Genomic DNA, 22,756 nt, shown 5'->3' on the forward strand with positions numbered 1-22,756 from the left:
ATGTAACAAATAGCAAATCTTTCTTTATATGGTGATGAAAATTGGGGGTTGCAGGATGGTATTTTTTTTACTTAGTATATCTTTTTTACTGCCAGGTTTTGTCTGTTTATACTGTACAAATAATTATTACGTTTTTGAGATGTGTTTTAAAATATGCCATTTTTCAAGTTTGACTGTTTTATTTGGACAAACTACATATACATGAGGGTTATTTTCCTATCGTCAATGCCTAATCTACCAACAATAACCTAAAAATGTAAAAAATAAAAAAATACACAATTCAGTCTAAAATCTCCCCTTTGTTCCATGGAGGAGGGTCAATTTGTGGCATTCACTCAAGTGATTGCATCAATTATTCTCTCTTGAAAGCACTTATATCAGCATTGTTCCTTTAAGGAGATGAGCGGGTGTGTCGGGAGTAGCTATGGAAACTTCAAGCTGAGAATAAAGGCGAATCTCAGGCATACCGTTTAGAGAAGACTGTAACGCACACAGGCAAGCACAGAACAGGGATATGAGGATTTTGGATACTGAAGTTCAGGAGGGTGGCCATAACTCTTGAGAAGAAGAAGAATATCATCATCTGTGTCACAGGTGTCTCCTATTGACCCTCCCTCATCTTATATGTCTTCTGCTGGTCTCCTGGGAAGAGATGGACATCAGGTGAGAAGATGCAGGTGTTAATGGGTTTGTCGCACCTTTGTCACAAATGACTGAGTTTCCTTCATTGTCTTGTATGAGTCTCTATAATGGTGAAAGGTTTAGTCACGTTTGCACTTATTACACAGCCAGGGCTAAGTATAGATCGCCTTGCCACCCCTTTATCTTAGACAGTCATCTAATCTATGTCAGCATGAGTTCCAGGAAAATTGGCGTAGCCGGCTTAAAGTATTTGCAAACAACTTGGGCACAGATGTCCTTCAATGATATCCACAGCCGAAGGCTATTTCCAAATGCTCAGTTCTAGGGTCTACAGAATAGTGGTACAGGCATAGTGAATGCTGAACTACAGGAAATATTCACTGCCGAGTAAATCATGCTGTGACCCAGCATTTACTGACAGGCACTGCTTGATTTTTGATAATAATTTGGCCCCCTAACCACAGACGGTCACATGGCACAAATCAGCGGCCGCCAGCCTGTCCGGTGCCACAAATACAAACATTGGAACATACTTTGTAATAGCTTTTGTCAGGCAGATTGGTGACAGATTTGTCTGTTTTTAGTTCCAGCCCGCGCTTGGCGTGCGGGTACAGTGAGAAGTAGATGATGCCAGCCATGAGAGGGCTGCTTGCTCCTCAGAATACATTCCTAGATACCATAGCGACCAGGTTCGATGGAACACGTAAGTAATACACCTATCATCTTACTTCTCGCTTATATATATCTTTAATTGCAAGGAAGAAAGTATCCAGCGTAGGACAGGTATAGATGCTATGGGAAAAGTTAGCAATTTTACCATAGAGGACATTCATGAACAATTATTGGCACATTTATGGGACTAAAATAATCAGATACAACCAATGGATCGATAAAGGAATAGATTCTAATTGCTTACACAGTATGTTGCTTCCTATACAGAATATAATAATAGAGGATCACTGGTATCCAGGTTCTCCGGTGGGCCCAGGCACTGACACCTGCTGGCCAGCAGCTGCTTAGGGCCCCACTGCTCCAGGGACCTCCAGCCAGTGGCTATGGGGCCCCTGAGTCAAGGGGGCCCACCCTGTGCCAGCGTAGCAGCAGCTGGAGACAGGATCCTGTCCCCGCTGCTAAAGCAAAATGAATATTCACGCCTCCCCATGCCCATATGGGCGTGGAGAGGTGTGAATATCATTTCTCTTTAATAGCGGGCAGCGTTAGCCGCAGGCTGCAGCTAACACTGCCCGCATGTAAAGCCGCACCACACACATGCACAAAGCACCGCCCACACACACAGCACCGGACACACATGCAGGCACACAGACTCACACAGAGCAGCTCACCTCCCGGCGTCCTGCTTCCTGTCTGAGACAGCCCAGCTGGATGACGTCATCATCCAGCGTGCTGTCTCAGACAGAAAGCTTCCAGCGAGGAAGAGGCTGCTGGGATGAGCTGCTGAGGCGTGGAGGTGAGCTGTGCTGTGTGCCTGTGTGTGTGTATGTGAGAGTGTCTGTGCCTGCGTGTGTGTCTGTGCCTGTGTGTGTGAGAGTGTGTCTCTGAGCCTGCATGTGTGTGTGTGTGCCTGCAAGTGTGTGCCTGCGTGTGTGTGTCTGTGCCTGTGTGTGTGTGCCTGCGTGTGTGTGAGAGTGTGTGTGTGTGCCTGCCTGTGTGTGTGATGAGCTGCGGCGAGGTGTGTGTGTGTGGTGGTGAAGGACAATGATATTGGTGGGGGAGACGATGGAGGTGATGGGCAATGATGGTGGTGGGGGGCGACAATGATGGAGGTGATGGGCAATGATGGTGGTGGGGAGACAATGATGGAGGTGATGGGCAATGATGGTGGTGGGGAGACAATGATGGGAGGTGATGGGCAATGATGGAGGTGATAGGCAATGATGGTGGGGAGGCAATCATGGAGGTGATGGCAATGATGGTGGTGGGAGAGGCAATGATGGAGGTGATAGGCAATGATGGAGGTGATAGGCAATGATGGAGATGATGGGCAATGGTGGAGGTGATGGGCAATGGTGGAGGTGATAGGCAATGGAGGTGATAGGCAATGATGGTGGGGAGGCAATGATGGAGGTGATGGGCAATGATGATGGTGGAGGAGGCAATGATGGAGATGATGGGCAATGATGGTGGGGAGGCAATGATGGAGGTGATGGGCACTGATTGTGGTGGGGGAGGCAATGTTGGAGGTGATGATGGAGGCGATGAAATGGACAATCATGGTGGGGGAGGAGGCAATGATGCAGGTGGTGGAATGGGCAGTGTTGGAGGTGGTGGGGGAGAATAATATGGGTGGAGGGGGAGAAGGCAATGATGGAGGTGGTGATGAGGACAATGATGGGGTTGGAGAGGGGCTGCATTATACTTTATGAGGGGGCTACATTATATTCTGTGGGGGACTGCATTATTCTCGGGACTACGCTGCATTATATTATTGGGGGCTACATCATACTATATGAAGGGGCTACAGTATACTCTATGAGGGGCTGCATTATATTCTGTGGTGGGGCTGCATTCTCTCAGGGGACTACATTATATTCTGTGGTGGGCTGCATTATGCTATATGAGGGGGGCTGCATTATACCCTATGAGTTTGCTACATTATATTCTATGGTGGGGACTGCGTTATACCTGAGGGGGTTGAATTATATTTTGTGGGGTGCTGCATTATATTCTATGAGAGGGGACTGCATTATATTTTATGAGGGGGCTACCTTATATTCTGTGAGGGGGCTACCCCAACCCTTGCTGCATAATTAAGACGTGAATTACCTTATATTATACCCTGATATTAGCGCTTTTTACCGCACAATTGGTGGTCTTGTATCTATTTCTATGTAGCTACATAGTGGGCCCCACAAATGATTTTCTCTGGTGGGCCCAAGGTGCTCCAGTCCGACGCTGCTGGTATCATACATGTTCTGTGATTTTGCACTTTGAAAGTGATAATTGCAAGGCCCAAAAACCTATCATGATTGTATATTTCACCTTCTTAAAGGGGTTTTCTGGCACAAATTTACTTTTTCCTATTGGGCTAAGAACTGACAGGCAGGTAGTTACTAATTACCTGCCTGTTCTGTGCAGAGTGGTCACAGACTGCTCCTGCCGACAATTCTGCTGTTTCACATTAACAGAGCAGTTCTTCTTCTGGGCTCCTCTCTTGATAGGGCATGACTGGTGACATCATGCTGATTGACAGCCGCCTCCCTGCATTATGCATTGGGGAGCCAACTGTCATTCTGCATGACATCGGCAGAGATGCACTGTCAACAGAGCAAAGCAGAAAAGAAGCAGCTGCTCTGTCGAAGTGACATCACAATCGAATTATATTGGTCATCACTGTAAGTCTACATTCACGCATACGGGTATAACAGACTTATTTTCTCTCATGTGTCATGATTTGCATTCGTGTTGCATCTGTTTTTTTCTCATCCAAAACTGAAGCAGGTAGACTGTCTGTTTTTTTAATAGTCTTCCTTGTTTCATCCGTTTTAATAGGAATTTCCAAAGACTTAATAGCTGAGTCTGATCTGCAAAATAGATCGGATCTAAACAAGCTCTGAGTCTCATGGATCGGAGACATGAATCCGTTTTTAAAACTGATATGCGCTTGGATCAAGTAATCTCTATGGTTCAGTGTGTTCTGAGAAAACAACAGACAGCGCTAGCATGTGTCACACGTATGTGTGAATGTAGACCTAATGGACGATGAGGCAATAAGTGCTAACTATGATCAGGATAATCCTAGTATCTACTTGTATTTTGTAAGGCAATGGTATTATGTAACAGCTCTTTATGGCCAAAAGTTTTGATACAGCAGTCTAAACTGATAGGAACTTAATTATATGAGAGAGATTATAGACAACATGTTTGTCACGGGTTTACCGTGGCAGAGAGGAGCCACAAGAATGCAGTGTCTGATTGCTCCTACTCCTGCTCTGATTATAAGCACTTCACCTTCTTATTAAATGGTGTAAATTTCTTTTGGCAGTGCAGGGGTTAAGCTGCTCTGTTGAGAGCTCCTAAAGCATTAAGGCTCTCAGCTGTGCACTGTTAGCCACTCCCATCTCCTATATAAACTGGGCCCAGGCTAGCATTCATTGTCAGAGATAGCTTATGCTGCATCGATGGAGGTTGTTGTTGGTTAAAATAGGAGAAAGGCATTTGTTGGATTTATCTGTGACTGTTGCTAGGTTTTGAGTGTGTGATAACTCCCTTTCTTCTCCTACTTTGGTTTAACCCCATCCTCCACTCCCTGGTGCATTCCGGTTATATGTGTGAGTATATTTGTATGTTTGGTATTTTTCATTACCCCTGTACCTATTACCTTGTTGGTGTGGTTGGTGTACTACGGTACACTACTACCCCCCTCTTCCCTTGGTGGGGGAAGGGTATAGACTGAGGGTGGACATACAGGAGCTAAGGCAAGGTACTTGGCCCCAGCGTCTTCACCATCAGAAGTAATCCGGGGAGCAGGGCGAGCTAGGGCGCCCCTTGTGTTAGGGACAGGGAAGGAGCCCCTGGTCCCAGGACTCCCAGCAACAGAGACGTGACAATGTGCAGTAGAAAGATTTGCCAAAAGTTAGTAAAAGGCCAATTTGGTTCTCTCAACTGTGTTTTAAGAATAAGAATCAAGGTTAAAATGCACTCACTGGTTTGCAATGTAGAAGAGCTGGAAAAAACAATGTGCAATAGTGTTTTACCCAAGTGACAGGAACACTAGGGCACAGGGAATTTCTCACCTGGTCAGGTTGTGAACCCCAAAACACAATACCCTGGATGAAGCTGCTGCAGGCCCGCATCAGTGTCCACGAAGCAAGAAGTGAGGAAAAAGTATTGTGTAATAAGACTCTGCTGACTGCTACATGCTGTACAGATAAGAGTGACCTGCTAAAGACACTGGCTTTTCACAGAGTGTTGTATCCAAGCATAGTAATGGAAAATCGAGTGGAAGGAAAAAGTGTGATAGAAAAATGTGCCCAAGCAACTGGGATAACAGCAGCCTTGAAAGGATTGTTAAGAAAAGGTCATTCAAATCTGCTGCTGGAGTCATTACTTCAAAAGCCACCACACACAGAAGTATGCCAGGACATGGGCTACAAGTGTCACATTCCTTGTGTCAAGCCACTCATGACAAATAGACAATGCCAGAAGCATCTTACCTGGGCCAAGGAGAAAGAGAACTGGACTGTTGCTCAGTGGTCCAAGGTGATGTTTTCAGATGATAGTACCTTGTCAAGAGGAAGATGAGAGACACCAGACCCAACAATGCAGACGAGCTGAAGGCTGCTATCATGCAACCTGGGCATCCATAACACCTCAGCAGTGCCACAGGCTGATCGCCTCCTTGCCACACCGCATTGATGCAGTAATTGATGCAAAAGGAGCCCTGACCAAGTATTGAGTGCATTTACTGAACATACATTTTTAATTTACTGAGATAATGACTTTTGGGTTTTCATTGGCTGTAAGCCATAACCATCAACATTAACAGAAATAAACACTTAAAATAGATCACTCTGTTTGTAATGGCTCTATATAATATATGAGTTTCACTTTTTGTATTGAAAAACTGAAATAAATTATCTTTTTGATGATATTCTAATTTAGTGAGAATCACTTATATATACAAGTTGGGGTACATGACAGTGCACTCGCCCTTGACCAAGTCAAGTTTTGACTGAAGTGTCCTAATTTGCATATGAAATGAAAGTTAATTTCTCTGCCACTAAAATGTACTGTTTTTTTCAGTATGATGGGATTAATTCCCCTATATAAATGTTATATACCGGTAGTCTAATTCACATTTTGGGGATGACAGACTCCTTTTAAATGTGGCATGTCAAATTTCTGTTTATCATTTTAAAATGTAAATAATAGTACTAATAATACTAGTAATAGTAATTAGCTGTTCATTTTGGCCTATATTCAAGCCAGTTGGTGTCCAAGGCACAAAACAAAATGGTGACTCTCCCTCAACTGAAAATCAGAAAGACAGTATGTGTGTGCTCTTAATAACTACACTTAAAACAGAAGTAGTAACACAGTTTTACATATTTCCAGTATAATCATGGAGCATGATACATTTCTTTATTCTACCACCCAACACTGTCATTCTCTACCATATATTGAATGTAGCAATCCTAAAATCGTATAGCAATGATTTAGGAAAGAAGTTAAACCCCAAACTACAGACAGGTAATTAAGGGGTGTTTGGCTGGGTGAGAGGCCTATCACGGGTGTCTATGTATGCAATCAGAAAAGTAAATATGAGAAAGTCTGTTACATGTTACATACATTGAAAAAAGATATTGGTCCATCAAGTTCAAAATTTCTCCACCAGTTATACATTGTCTATATTAGATTATTTATAACCGACAATGCCATTTCTTGTGAGCAAAGCATCTGGCCCTTTTTTAAAAGCTGTTATAGTGTCTGCCATTACTACCTCTGGTGGTCGGCATTCCACAGTCTGATTGCTCTAACTGTAAAGAACCCTTTCCTATGTAGATGTATCATATAATATCTAAGTAGCATTTGGCCGGGTCCGTACGCTTGTCTCCGCTCACGTGATTTCATGTGGGCGGGGCCTTGCGTCCGGGCCGGCCTGCTTGTTGACGCCCTCACCGGCCGCCACTTCCGGTTTCGTCGGCGTTCACATGCGCCACACTTAGAACAGTAATTCCCACTGGCTGATTGGGCGGTTTGCTCTATTTAAGACCCCAGCTCTCTAAGGATGCCATCCCCCGGAAGAAGGCTTTTAGCGCCGAAACGCGCGTTGGGGACAGTGGCACCTCAGAGTTCCAGTGTGCATCCAGGTAATTTACTCATTTTATTAGGTCGTACCTCTGGACCTTCTCTTGCTCTACTTTTAAGGGTGACACATTGCTTTCCTTACACATTTGGCACAACTGTGCCCCACTTGATTACAATATGTGATAGACTCTTAGAGCATTAGTTTCTTACTGTATTTATATACCTGGATGCACCTGTCTCTGTCTGCGGTGCCACTCTTGTCTGGCTTACCTTGTCACATCCCTTTGTGTTTACTTTTCTGTTCAACAACTTTTAATGTATTCAATAAAATTTGGTATTTGATATTGGGTGTTGATTAGTGCTTCTTTCTTTATATGAGTTCCCATATAATATCTAAGTAGCATTTACTGGTCATTACAGATCTTGTTGGATTTAAATGACGTATGTGCCAGAATGCTAAGGCTCATTTAGCATAGTACGCTGTTTATGAATCGATGGCTTAGTATTGTATAATCATTCTGTCCCAATTTTCTAGTCTTCTCTTCTCCATGGAGTCGTTTTCTGATGAGGATGTGAGACTTTTCCATAGTTTTTTTCCAAGTGATTACAAACTGGCATTCTTATAGATCTACAGAATAGATGTCTATTGCAGTTAAAGTAAATGGAATAAAATGTTAGGTTATTAATCAGCACTGTAATTTATTATGCAACTCCTGAAATTCCTGTATTTTCCTATTTACCTACACAAGCCGCCTGTACATTTTATAAGGACATTCGCGAAATAGAGATGTCAGAAGCATTATGGGGATTCAAATCCAAAGAAAAACATTTAGCTCATATGGAGCGTGTGGCGCCTCCTTAATTATACAGTTCACAGTGTCTTTTTCCAGTAGTGTCGGCGAGGCACCTGCTTCAGATAACTAGCGGAGAATTTGTAGAGAATCCACTGAAGTTTAATCAGAGGCTCTGCGGCAGCTTGTGCCGAGCACAGACACTTTTAAGCCTGCTTCATTTCTGTCCTCCCCCTGTGTAACTAGAGGTGATAGGGAGGGCTGAGAGCCAGCAGTAATAATACTCTCTGAGAACGCTCACTCCCCCAGGAGCACATCAATACATGTTATTTAGATGAAGGATTGCATGGTGTAACAAGTCAACAACAAGAAAAATGGTTTAGAAATGCAAGCAAGAGACCGGCCATGCCTGGTGTAAACAGACAAATTTACTTTATTCCTAGGAAGTGATAAAGACGCATGGTAGAGTGAATCTAAAAGAATAAAAAAGGTTTTGGTACGTTAGCCAGCTGAAAAAAAGATTGATTTCTCTCAATGGGAGGAACAAAATAATAAACTTGTTATGATACCTTTTAATGGATGACAAAAATAAAGTTAGCGATGCTACAAGGCAAGTTTTCGGGACTACTTAGGACCCTTCATCAGGCTGGGTATAACAAAGAAAAACCAATCGAAATGAACTGGAGTATAAGTTGGTATTCATGTAATGTGTAGGAACATGTTCACACCGGCCATTAACATGACAAAGATAAGAAACAAGATAGAAACAAAATGAACATATATCCTGCTGCAAGTAAGTAAAAAGCAATAGTACATATAAATATCATAGAGTATGTTGTAAAAACACTGTTTATGATTTTTTTTAAAAATCGTAAAAGCCATCCCATCCTTACCATGTGTCAAAAATTACCTCTACATAAATAAAGACCAAGCAGGACAAAGCCCAACTGTGGACACTGAGCAATGGGAAGCTACATAAATGTAATGACTAAGGCTTCTTTCACACTAGCGTCGGATTCGGCCCGTCGCAGTGCATTGGGCCGAGGTTCCGACGCTAGCAGTGAATGTGCCGCACAACAGAGGCAGCGGATGCGTTTTTCCTGCGCATCCGCTGCCCCATTATGAGGTGCGGGGAGGTGGGGGCGGAGTTCCGTCATGCATGCGCGGTTGGAAAAAGCGGTCCGTCGGCAGCAAAAAACGTTACATGTAACGTTTTTTGCTCCCGGCGGTCTGCCACAACACAGCGCAACCGTCGCACGACAGTTGCAACGTGTGTCAATGCGTCGCAATGCGTCGCTAATGTTAATCTATGGGGCAAAAACGCATCCTGCAAACAACTTTGCAGGATGCGTTTTTTCCCATAAGCGACGCATTGCGACGTACTGCAAAAAACGCTAGTGTGAAAGTAGCCTAACTCAAAGAAAAGGGAGACCGCACCCTGGTTCGTTAACTGCCAAAACCTAAGGCCTCTTTCACACATCAGTGTGTCCAGTATGTGTGGTGACAGTTTTCACATGTACTAGAGACAATTACCCATGTAGAACCATTCAAGTGAATTGGTCTGTGCATATCTCAGTGTGCTTCCACAAAACGTATGTCAGTGGGCAGAACATGCTGACATGTCTACTTTTTAACAGCAGCACAGGCCACAAAACGTCCCGCACACGTGCACACGAATGACATCCGTGTGTCATCAGCGTGACACGTACTGACACATGGGAAGCAGTGGTAAAGTCAGGGCCAAACTGGCCCACCGGAGAACCGGAGGATATATATGCATAATTATGGTGTTCCAAGTCTATTTTTGGCAAGAAAAAGTTTATTTTATAGGTATCACTGTAATCGTACTGATTCGAAGAATGAACCTGCCTTATCAATTTTACCACATGTGGAACGATATTAAAAAAAAACCTCCAAAATGATTCCTGAATTACTGTTTTTTGTTCATTGAACCTCCCAAAAATCGGTATAAAAAGTGATCAAAAATGTCAGCCGCCAAACATAAAAAAACTATAAATCTGGTATCGCTATAAGCAGACCAACACGAAGAATAAAGTCGCCATATTACTTGTACCACACGATGAATGGTGTAGAAGATAAATAAAACCACTTCTTCTCCTGCTGTTGATTTTTCATTCTGCCATCCAAAGATCAAAGTAAGACTTGGCTTCTGTACTCTGCGCTCTACGCTTACATCGGGACTTCCGTGTAAATCTCCGAAATATGTGATTCAGACGGAACTCCCCAGCAGAAGATTTCCTACAATGAGGCAGATGCAGGCACTGTAGAGGCCATGTGAATGACTATGTTCCGTCAGTGTCAGGCGTGCATAAAAGTGCGGTCCTCCACAGTTTTGTGCACCTATGAAAAGATGGACATAGCTAAACAGAGGCCAGACATACGGGGTATTGGCGTACTCAGGAGAAATTGCACAACAAATTGTGGGGTCCACTTTCCATTGTTAACTTTGTGAACATAAAAAAAACGGGGCTAAAAGGACATTTTTGTTGAAAAAAAATGTGATTGTTTTTTTTTACGGCTCAACGCTATTAACTTCTGTGAATCCCCTGGGGGTTCAAAGTGCTCACCACACATCTAGATTAATTCCTTGAGAGGTCTAGTTTCCAAAATAGGGTAACTTGTGGAGGGTTTCCACTCTTTAGGTACATCAGGGGCTCTCCAAATTTAACATGGCATCCGCTAATGATTCCAGCAAATTTTTCATTCAATAAGTCAAATGGCGCTCCTTCCATTACAAGCCCTGTCATGCGCCAAAACCGTGGTTTTCTTACATATATGGTGTATCTGCATACTAAGGAGAAATTGCACAACAAATTTTGCTATCTATTTTTTCCTGTTACCCTTGCGAAAGTAAAAACATTTGGGGCTAAAGTAATTTTTTGTGAAAAAAAAGTTAAATGTTTATTTTTTCTTGTCAAATTCCATTAATTCCTGTGAAGCACGTAAAGCTTTTGAACACCTTGAGGGGTGCAGTTTTTAGAATGGTGTCACTTTTGGATATTTTCTGTCATATAGGCCCCTCAAAGTCACTTCAAATGTGATGTGGTCCCTTAAAAAAATGGTTTTGTAAATTTTGTTGGAAAAATGAGAAATCGTTGTTCAATAGTGATGAGCAAGTAAAGGTACCGTCACATTAAGCGACGCTGCAGCGATATAGACAACGATGCCGATCGCTGCAGCATCGCTGTTTAGTCATTGTGTGGCCGCGCTTAGTAACCCGATGTTTACCCTGGTTACCATTGTAAATGTAAAAAAAAAAAACACTACATACTTACACATACTTACATTCCGGTGTCTGTCGCGTCCCCCGGCGTCAGATTCCCTGCACTGTGTAAGCGCCGGCCGTAAAGCAGAGCGGTGACGTCACCGCTGTGCTCTGCTTTACGGTCGGCCGGCGCTGACACAGTGCAGGGAAGCTGACGCCGGGGGACACGACAGAACCCGGAATGTAAGTATGTAGTGTTTTTTTTTTTACATTTACAATGGTAACCAGGCTAAATATCGGGTTACTAAGCGCGGCCCTGCGTTTAGTAACCCGATGTTTACCCTGGTTACAAGTGAAGACATCGCTGGATTGGCGTCACACACGCCGATTCAGCGATGTCAGCGGGTGATCCAGCGACTAAATAAAGTTCTGGCCTTCTAGCTCCGACCAGCGATGTCACAGCAGGATCCTGATCGCTGCTGCATGTCAAACACAATGATATCGCTATCCAGGACGCTGCAACGTCACGGATCGCTATCGTTATCGTTCTAAAGTTGCTCAGTGTGAAAGTACCTTAACTCGTTGCTCGGGTTTTCCCGAGCGTGCTTGGGTGGTCTCCGAGTATTTGTGACTGCTCTGAGATTTAGTTTTTGTTGACTCAGCTGCATGATTTATGGCTGCTAGCCAGCCTGAGTACATGTGGGAGTTGCCTGGTTGCTAGGGAATCCCCACATGTAATCAAGCTGTCTAGTAGCCGCAAATCATGCAGCTGCGGCAAGGAAAACTAAATCTTCGAGCAGTCATAAATACTCGGAGATCACCCGAGCGTGCTTGGGAAAACCCGAGCAACGAGTATACTCGCTCATCACTATTGTTTAACTTTTAACCCTTAACTTTCTAACAAAAAAAAGAAATGTTTCAAAAATTATGCTGATGTAAAGTAGACATGTGGTAAATATTATTTATTAACTATTTTGTGTGACCTAACTCTGATTTAAGGGCATATAAATTAAAGGTGTGAAAATTGCATTTATTTTCACAAATAAATGGAAGCTGTATAAAACAAATTTTACCACTATCATGAAGTACAATATGTCATGAGAAAACATTGGGAATCCGTTGAAGCGTTCCAAAGTTATAACCAAATAAATTGACACTGGTCAGAATTGTAAAATTTGGCCTGGTCAGGAAGGTGAAAACAGGTTTCAAGGTGAAAGGGTTAATGGTCACACTTGCCTTTTTGGCTATAATTCAAGCTGCAGATTTTTGTGCACACCCATAATGCAGTTTGTGAACATCCCCCTAGAGATAATGTATGTGTTAATTACAAGGGCTTCTACAATGAATTGCGGCATGCAAGTGTGAGAGAGGGCCAGAGCCGTAGTCATGGCAGAGTATATCAGTGTACACGCGCCCTGGCCTCCCATCACATGAAAACAATGTCCCCCTTTTTGTATACCTTCAGCTACATAATCTGCACCGTCAAGATCCCATCTGAGCTGCCGAAGTTCCGCTGCTGGTGCTGTTGCACAAATAGAGACAGAGTTCACGTCTGGTGGTAACACAGCGTCCTCCCTGTTCAGACTCACCATGCTAAGGAGTTCCCTTGTCCGTTTTGGCCCAGATCTGGAGGCATCAGCCCATGCAGGAAGCTACCACATGCCAGAGCCACCTGCATTCCCATACTGTTATGGCCTTCAACTGCAACCTCTGTTCCACCATGGCTATACACTGCTGTTATGCTGTACTTCTGTCCCACTGGGCCCTGGATGGCTGGGTTCTGAGCTTCAATGTTGCGGGGCAACTATGCTGTCCCAGGGCTCTAAGCCCATATGGACTTTTCAGGCTCCCTGGCCCTTCTCCCCAAAACACGAAATCTCCTCTATCTTATCCCACAGCGGCAGCCCTATGTTAACTTTTACTGTTCCTATAAAAACAATAGTACTAAAGTATCTCCATCTAGTGTCCTAACTACTAACTGCACTCTCCCTAAGCTACAACATAACGCAACAGTATTTACACATCATGTATATACATAGCAGCATAATGTATTAAAACATATACAATTAGCAACATTCAACAACATGTAAATGGGACGTGCTTGGGGTATAAAGCAGTCTCTGTGACCCCTTACACAAGCAACAACCTGAAATCTGGAAAGGGTCATAACTAGAGATAAGCGAATATCTTCAGCTCCCTCCTTATTCAGCAAGCTATAGGGGTTACCGAAGAAGCTGAGGTAACCCTGATACCTAGAGTGCTCCAGATAATCAAGTGTCTGGCGCCACAGCTAAATGTGTCCCGGCTGTGTGACAGTCACAACACATGCATAGAGAGCTTGTGTGTTAATACTGTCACATAGCCATGACACATGCAGCTTTGGAGCCGGACATCTGATTATCAGGAACGCTCCAGATATCAGGGTTCCCTCTGTAGCTTATTCGTTAACCGCTATAGCTTGCCGAATAAGGAGGGAGCTGAAGATATTCGCTTATCTCTGGTTATGACCCTTTCCAGATTTCAGGTTGTTGCTTGTGTAAGGGGTCACAGAGACTGTTTTATACCCCAAGCACGTCCCATTTACATGTTGTTGAATGTTGCTAATTGTATATGTTTTAATAATTAATAATAACCGCTATAGCTTGCCGAATAAGGAGGGAGCTGAAGATATTCACTCATCTCTAGTTATGACCCTTTCCAGATTTCAGGTTGTTGCTTGTGTAAGGGGTCACAGAGACTGTTTTATACCCCAAGCACGTCCCGTTTAAACGTTGCTGAATGTTGCTAATTGTATATGTTTTAATAATTAATAATAAGCGCTATAGCTTGCCGAATAAGGAGGGAGCCGAAGATATTCGCTCATATCTAGTCATAACCCAAAAAGCGGTGCAAGGGATTTGAAATCGCAAAAAAAATACACTTTTACCGTTAATGTTTGACTAGTTGGAGCATATATCCTTGTGGAGCCCAACATATGATTGAAGTGGAACCAGCAGCAATTCCAAAGCCCGAATTCACAAGGTGACAGATTTGGTTTATTTTGTTATTCAGCACCTTCTAACAAAGGGAAATGAATGAATAAATATGGAGGTGCAACAAAACCAAACCGATTCAGCAGTACTCTGCAAAGTCATTCGCAAATATTTAAAAAGAACTTGTTACCAGGTCAAATGTGGGCAGTTTTTAATGATTTATTCCCGCTGCTTCCCTGAGTATTCAGTTTTTTATTTTTATTTTTTTAAATCTACCATTTGATTCCAGAAATATGGGCCTTTCACTTAGTGCTGTTTTTTATGGTCTTTACAGTGGGTCGTGACTCACAGGATTCTTTGAACAGTGTTTTTAGGCTGCTCTCCTTTATTACCCTGTGAGCAATGCCCCTATGGTAAACACCATAAAAATCTGCACTAAACAAAAAGGCCCATATCTCTGGAACCATATGATGGATTTGAAAAGAAAAAAGCAAATAGAAAAATACTCAGGAGAGTAGTAAGAGTAAAATAAGTGATAAATTGTCCACTTTTGACCTGGTGACAAGTCTTCTTTAATATATAGAATTTTTTTAGATTGCATACCTACTATATTTATTATACTTATATTTTTATCAAACTGTAAGAGCCCACATTTTAAAAAAATGCACTTTATATTAATGCAGAACACATTCTGTGAGCACCTTTTATCTCTGGTATAATTGTAAAGTGACCAAGAGCAGTAGGCATGGATGAGCTGCTGCTCCATAACGTCCTGGCACTTTGCAGAAATATCATGTCCCAGTCCCAATGTGCTGTCAAGTATGGGGTATAGCATACTTTCTTGTAGGCTGCAGGCCTCCGCTGCCCAAGGGTCTCCAAGTTCATTGGATTGTAACATGAAGTTTCAGACACTACACTTCTTATTTCTTGCTTCCTTAATACACTACATTTTCATCACTGCTATCTGTTCCTCATGGACTATCCCCACGTTTACTGGCTCTGTCAGCTGCAGGGATTTCCCATCCCGTTCTTCAGTACACCTGGGATCCGTCTTCCCTTTACGCAGTTACATGTTCAACTTCCTCTATACGCCAGGGGAAAAGGCACTCTTCATAATACCTGTCCATGAGCTCGGAACATTGCAGGAATATCCACAAGGGATTCCAGTAAGGCCTCCCACTGTCCCGAACCATAGATCATTGCCCACTGAAACTTGAACTTGACCTTGTTAACGAACTTCCCTATCTGACTGACTACCACGAAGCAGTCCCTTTTTACTGGGGCTTGCCCCTCCCATTACGGGCTAGTCCCAAAATTTAACTATGTGTGTGTCTCTACGTTTGTAGCTGACAGATCTCCTTCATAACATTATGCAATACATTTACATACATTATACCTATTACACCTATAATGCTTACCAATGTCTAGCTTACCCTATAGTCACTACCATATGTCGTAAACGTAACCTATGTATTTCTCTATGCTTTATACATTACCTTATCACAGTCTATAACACAATACACACTAAAGACCGCAGTTCATAGTTCACACTTCCCATGACACAATCTATGTATATAAACGCATGACATCATTTACATAACCCGATAGTTGTCTTTAGGAGCAGGAACGTGACAGCACAGTCCACTACTCTTAGGCTGCGTGCCCACGATCAGGAATAGCCTCTGCATGTCAAATTCTGTAGCATTAGTTCTAAAAGACAAATACGTAGAACGCTGCATTTTGGGCACAGAAAAGAACACTATTATTCCTGATCGTGGGCACGTAATCTTACATAGGCAGAGTAAACATAGATCTACAACAGTGCGGAGATCTCTTGTACAGCATTATGGCCAGCAGGGCGCTGCCTCCAGCACCAAGGACAGAGCATTGTCCTCTGTGCCAGTCAAGAACCATTCTACTCAAATTGTGAATATCTACTAAGTGGTCCTGCAAACCATAGTTTACGCATAAAGCAACAACGACTATGGTGTTATGGCATGTTAGAGCTTTAAGTTTAACAGCTTTAGAATAAATCATTCTTTCTGCAATTATGTAGCTATTATATAATTTCATCTTCACTGCGGCACATGGGAATCCAGCATTCACAATCATTACCTTAGTCTACAATCTAATAGTTAATTCTGTGTTCATTGTTAGGACTATATGGAAAATGAATAGAGTTAAAACTAAAATCTGGCTACATTGAAAATCAATAGTGTTTTTCTAAAGACTCCTCCCTCCGGCAAGGAAAATTAATGTCTTCGGTGATTTAGTGGTACATTAAGATGGTCGTTGGTATAAAATCCTGAGCACAAACAATATATAGGTGATATTTATCAAGCTGTTCAGCAGCGAAGCAGAAGAATTGAAAACAAATTGCTGGGCAATAATTTGATCTATGGGAGCGAGCACAGCAACTCATCAACCAATAATAATTATGTCGCTGGAGATGCCGCTAATATTTTTGTCCTTGGAGTGTCCAGTAATTGCCAGTGATGTGTTCTGGTTTACAAGCTCTTTATTCCCCATCAATTGCCAGCACTATAGGGACGTTACTGCAAACTTTGTGTTCAAGTTCTGCTGGAATAGGAAAAAAGATAAAGCCGGACTTGAGAATTATTGGACTTTTAACATTCAATCAACATCCTGGAGAATTATCTTTCTATGCTTCTGCACAAGGTCATTTCCAAGCCATCCATGGAGCACTCCTAAGGGGGATTTTCACCACAGACAAGCCCTTTAGGCTATGTGCACACGTTGCGGATTTAGCTGCGGATCCGCAGCGTATCATACTATGCACTGATGAGGGGCAATACCCTGAAACACTGTGTCTGCAAATTGAGTTTCTGTTTGGCTTTTAGCCCAAGTCACATTACAAGGCTCGTTAAAGGGTCGATATTGACATGTAGGATTGCTACTTCCATTAGGTGGCACTAGAATTCAAGTCCTCTTCCTCTTTGAAGAGACAATTTACACTATCAAATTAAAAAATAGTCAATGATATTACCCAAAATATACTTCTCAACATTAAAATTGCAAACAAAGAGGGAAACATCATGGAATTATGGAAATTACAGGATCAATGGACTTGTTAAAGGGGGTGTCTGGTCTTAAACTGCAAGTCTGCAGTCACTTTACATGACTGCAGACTTGTGAATCCTCACATCGCATGCTCTGTGCTGTGAGGATTCCCTGGTGCTGGGAACAGTGGTCATGTGACCGCAAATATGTCATATGCATATTCCTGACCACATTCTGTGTAGACTGTTTCTGGCCTTGCTCAATACACTTGCATTGAGTGAAGACGCATCCATCTAGGCCAAGAGTATGAGCATTGCATACTTACGATTTCATGACCGTAGCTCCCAGCACCAGCGAATGCTCACAGTGCAGGGCACGCGATGTGAGGATTCATAAGTCTCAAGTCACATACAGTAGAGTAACTGCAGATTTGTAGTTTAAGATGAAAAACCTCTTAATGATATGTAGATGTTGAAAAATTGGAAGAAAAATTTTCAAAACCACAAAATACACACATTTACATGCCTTGGCTGCTATTAGTGAGGTTATTAGTGGTTGTCTGGGTTACTAGTGGTTGTCTGCTGCTCACAATTGGCAATCAATGATGTCCCACACATGCTCCTTACAAGACAAGCCCGGAGATGCTGCAGTCCTTATTAGCACTTTTAGGCCATAAAAGCTGCTCAAAGTAGCGAAAATAACATACACTGACGTTATGTTGAAAAATGGCTTTTTCATGTTCTCTCATGATGGGCTTTTCATGGAGTTGCCGACTTGGTCTCCAGATTAATCTACAGCTATTGTTGCATCCAAGAAATAATTGATTTAGAGATGATCTACAGAGAGGAGTGGACCAAAATTCCTCCTGACATGTGCGCAAACCTCATCATCAGCTACAAAAAAGTCTGACTGCTGTACTTGCCAACAAGGGTTTTTCCACCAAGTATTAAGTCTTGTTTGCCAGAGGAATCAAATACTTATTTCTCACTGCAAAATGCAAATACATTTATATAATTTAAACAATGTGATTTTCTGGATTTTATTTTTGATATTCTATCTCTCAATGTTAAAATCACCCTACCCTTAAAATTATAGACTGTTCATGTCTTTGTCAGTGGGCAAATTTACAAAATCCGCAAGGGATCAAACATTTATTTCCCCCACTGTATGTGCATGGTGCATACTCAATACTAATTAAATTATGTTTTGAAAATGGTGTTTCCATTTTTTCATAACTTGCATATCATTAACATGTCTATTCATCCTGTGATTTCCATGACTATTCCTTCTTGATGTTGTAATTTCATGGATGTGCTTGGATGTGCTGTTATTTTTATCTATTTGTATTAAAGCCTTTTTGGACATGTGCCCTCCCATCAGCCACATGTGATTTTAAGTAGCTAGCTGGTCCACTCCTGCCCCATAAATTTTAGGCTTTTTTGACTAGGACAGGTGACATATCAGGACAGGGACCCAATTTTCGAAGGACGCCTTGATGTGGTAGTTGAGCTCACATATATTGGCCAATCTATGCACTAAGTACCTTCCTTTTTTTCATAGCATTTTTTGCAGATGAATATTTCATATATACATTATATAGCACTTTTTCCCCATTTTCTATGGCAGCAATGCAGTTTCAATGTTCTACAGTAGTCATTCTTGGTAAATTATGGTGCAACCTTTATTGTTTTTTTAACTTACGGTATTTGACATTTTATGTTATATTTATGAAAACTTCCACAGGCAACTGTATCATAAAAGTGTGGTCTTCAGAGTGACATACAGTGGGGCAAAAAAGTATTTAGTCAGTCAGCAATAGTGCAAGTTCCACCACTTAAAAAGATGAGAGGCGTCTGTAATTTACATCATAGGTAGACCTCAACTATGGGAGACAAACTGAGAAAAAAAAATCCAGAAAATCACATTGTCTGTTTTTTTAACATTTTATTTGCATATTATGGTGGAAAATAAGTATTTGGTCAGAAACAAAATTTCATCTCAGTACTTTGTAATATATACTTTGTTGGCAATGACAGAGGTCAAACGTTTTCTGTAAGTCTTCACAAGGTTGCCACACACTGTTGTTGGTATGTTGGCCCATTCCTCCATGCAGATCTCCTCTAGAGCAGTGATGTTTTTGGCTTTTCGCTTGGCAACACGGACTTTCAACTCCCTCCAAAGGTTTTCTATAGGATTGAGATCTGGAGACTGGCTAGGCCACTCCAGGACCTTGAAATGCTTCTTACGAAGCCACTCCTTCGTTGCCCTGGCGGTGTGCTTTGGATCATTGTCATGTTGAAAGACCCAGCCACGTTTCATCTTCAATGCCCTTGCTGATGGAAGGAGGTTTGCACTCAAAATCTCACGATACATGGCCCCATTCATTCTTTCATGTACCCGGATCAGTCATCCTGGCCCCTTTGCAGAGAAACAGCCCCAAAGCATGATGTTTCCACCACCATGCTTTACAGTAGGTATGGTGTTTGATGGATGCAACTCAGTATTCTTTTTCCTCCAAACACGACAAGTTGTGTTTCTACCAAACAGTTCCAGTTTGGTTTCATCAGACCATAGGACATTCTCCCAAAACTCCTCTGGATCATCCAAATGCTCTCTAGCAAACTTCAGACGGGCCCGGACATGTACTGGCTTAAGCAGTGGGACACGTCTGGCACTGCAGGATCTGAGTCCATGGTGGCGTAGTGTGTTACTTATGGTAGGCCTTGTTACATTGGTCCCAGCTCTCTGCAGTTCATTCACTAGGTCCCCCCGCGTGGTTCTGGGATTTTTGCTCACCGTTCTTGTGATCATTCTGACCCCACGGGGTGGGATTTTGCATGGAGCCCCAGATCGAGGGAGATTATCAGTGGTCTTGCATGTCTTCCATTTTCTAATTATTGCTCCCACTGTTGATTTCTTCACTCCAAGCTGGTTGGCTATTGCAGATTCAGTCTTCCCAGCCTGGTGCAGGGCTACAATTTTGTTTCTGGTGTCCTTTGACAGCTCTTTGGTCTTCACCGTAGTGGAGTTTGGAGTCAGACTGTTTGAGGGTGTGTACAGGTGTCTTTTTATACTGATAACAAGTTTAAACAGGTGCCATTACTACAGGTAATGAGTGGAGGAAAGAGGAGACTCTTAAAGAAGAAGTTACAGGTCTGTGAGAGCCAGAATTCTTGATTGTTTGTTTCTGACCAAATACTTATTTTCCACCATAATATGCAAAAAAAATGTTAAAAAAACAGACAATGGGATTTTCTGGATTTTTTTTTCTCAGTTTGTCTCCCATAGTTGAGGTCTACCTATGATGTAAATTACAGACGCCTCTCATCTTTTTAAGTGGTGGAACTTGCACTATTGCTGACTGACTAAATACTTTTTTGCCCCACTGTATGTACGGTCATTGATCTGGAGCAGTTTATGGTGATGTGCCTTGTAGATGAATGCGGCACATAGAGCACATTGTGCCAGACACGTGCTATCATTTATAGATTATTATTATTATTATTTATTTATATAGCACCATTAATTCCATGGTGCTGTACATGAGAAAGGGGTTACATACAGGGTTATAGATATCAATTACAGTAAGCAGGTTTACATTGACAGACAGGTACAGAGGGGAGAGGACCCTGTCCTTGCGGACTTACATTTGTTCAGTTTGCTAAATTTGAAATTCATGCTCTAAAAAAACAGGTTGTTAAAATTAAACAGTTATACAAACATACATACACATAGAAATATACAGTACTATATATAAACACATACATACATTATACTGATCATGCAGATATATTGTCCTTTATACATCATGATTTGCACTTTCAGCTGCTGATTCTGGGACTATCTCATTAGTAAAAATGTGAGCCTCCTGAAATGTTCACTTACATAATAAGTAAAAAAAATTAAAGGAAATGTTAAAATAATGTATAATTAGCTAGAAGGAACCTTAAGTGCAGCTCGGAAGAAGTGCAATTACAGTCATTCATATGTATGCAAATGTTCCTGGAGGTTCTCAGGACTAGAGATGTGTGAGAATAAGTAGTGATCCTGGGAGCTAACATTTTTCAGATTTCTTGGCAGTTCAATTACAATATTTTTAGTGTCTAACTTGACCGAAATAGACGATCAAAGGCAGGAGCGAACACAGACAAGAGAGTGCCCATGTGTAAAAACATTATCTGTGTCCTCTGCAGTTCAATAGCTCATCATAATGCACAATTCCACCTGCTTTGGAGGAAGATGTGGCCCTCTTACCTCTTGAGTCCATATGCGGCTTCACTGGCTGCACCAATGGTATGTGAGCCCATAATTAAAGGTCCCGGTACAGTTTAAATGGAATCTGTCAGCAGGTTTTTGCTGCGTAATCTGAGAGCAGCACAATGTAGGAAAAGAGACCCTGATGAAAGTGATGTGTCATTTACTGGGCTGTAGCAATTTGTGGCAAAAATGCCCTCTACTGCTATGTGTATGGGTACCCTAGTAAAATGTTATATAGAATTCACCTATCACTACAGACAATATAAATGTGGTTACCCATTTCTGGTGACTCAATTTCTCCATATTAACCACTATTATTAATCACTCCATTTTTCGTTTTCTCCATCATGTTTCCATCCTCCCCTGTCTGTCCCTCTCTCCTCTCCCCGCTCTCTTTGTCTATACAGACAGCAACTTTGTCCTTGGCAATGCTCAGCTGCCACACTCCTACCCTGTGGTGTATTGCTCAGATGGGTTTTGTGAGTTGACTGGCTTTGCCCGTGCGGAGGTCATGCAGAGGTCCTGTGCCTGCACCTTTTTGTATGGCACTGATACCGGAGAACAGGTCAAGCAATGCATCCAAAAAGCCCTGAACGACAAACAAGAGCTGAAGTGTGAGTTATTGCTTTACAGGAAAAATGGTGAGTGAATGGACCGGAATAAACTATTACTACAGTAAATGAGAATACTTATCGGTATGCTATATAATAACTGGGTGTGAGTCAAACAAAGAGATCTATACATTAGTATGTTTGTTATCTATCCATGCATCCATATATCTGGATCACTGTTCATCTTCTCTGGTTTCTGGAATTGTATCACTATGTGACAAAGACTGGATTGGCAAAAAAAATAACCAGCTGATATATAAATCTGCCCCAATTATGTAATTTTGCCGAGAGATCCCAAAAGTCTTGCTGGCATCCATTGACCTTTCTCATTTTAGCAATGCACTCATGTCTATTTCAATGAGGAGTGAAGTTTAAGCTGCTGCCAAACCCCTCAAGCAACAGCTTATCTTCCATGGGAACAAAAGATTAGCAACGCTGAAACCCAACAAGTCTAATTTATCTGCTGTC

The 22,756-nt window shown here is 42.2% G+C and overlaps 1 protein-coding gene across 1 annotated transcript in view; it reads left to right on the plus strand.

Annotated features, from left to right (window-relative positions):
* Positions 1–463: 463 nt before the first annotated feature.
* The window catches only part of KCNH3 (potassium voltage-gated channel subfamily H member 3), a 140,453-nt gene continuing 118,160 nt past the window's right edge, over positions 464–22,756 (plus strand). Inside the window, exons 1-3 of the mRNA XM_069758366.1 lie at positions 464–663; positions 1,227–1,345; positions 22,085–22,318. Of these exons, the coding sequence (XP_069614467.1) occupies positions 1,267–1,345; positions 22,085–22,318 (313 nt within the window). The 5' untranslated portion in view covers positions 464–663; positions 1,227–1,266. The remainder of the gene's footprint in view (positions 664–1,226; positions 1,346–22,084; positions 22,319–22,756) is intronic.

This window comes from Ranitomeya imitator, chromosome 3, assembly GCF_032444005.1.
Source record: "Ranitomeya imitator isolate aRanImi1 chromosome 3, aRanImi1.pri, whole genome shotgun sequence".
Taxonomy (NCBI): Eukaryota; Metazoa; Chordata; class Amphibia; order Anura; family Dendrobatidae; genus Ranitomeya; species Ranitomeya imitator.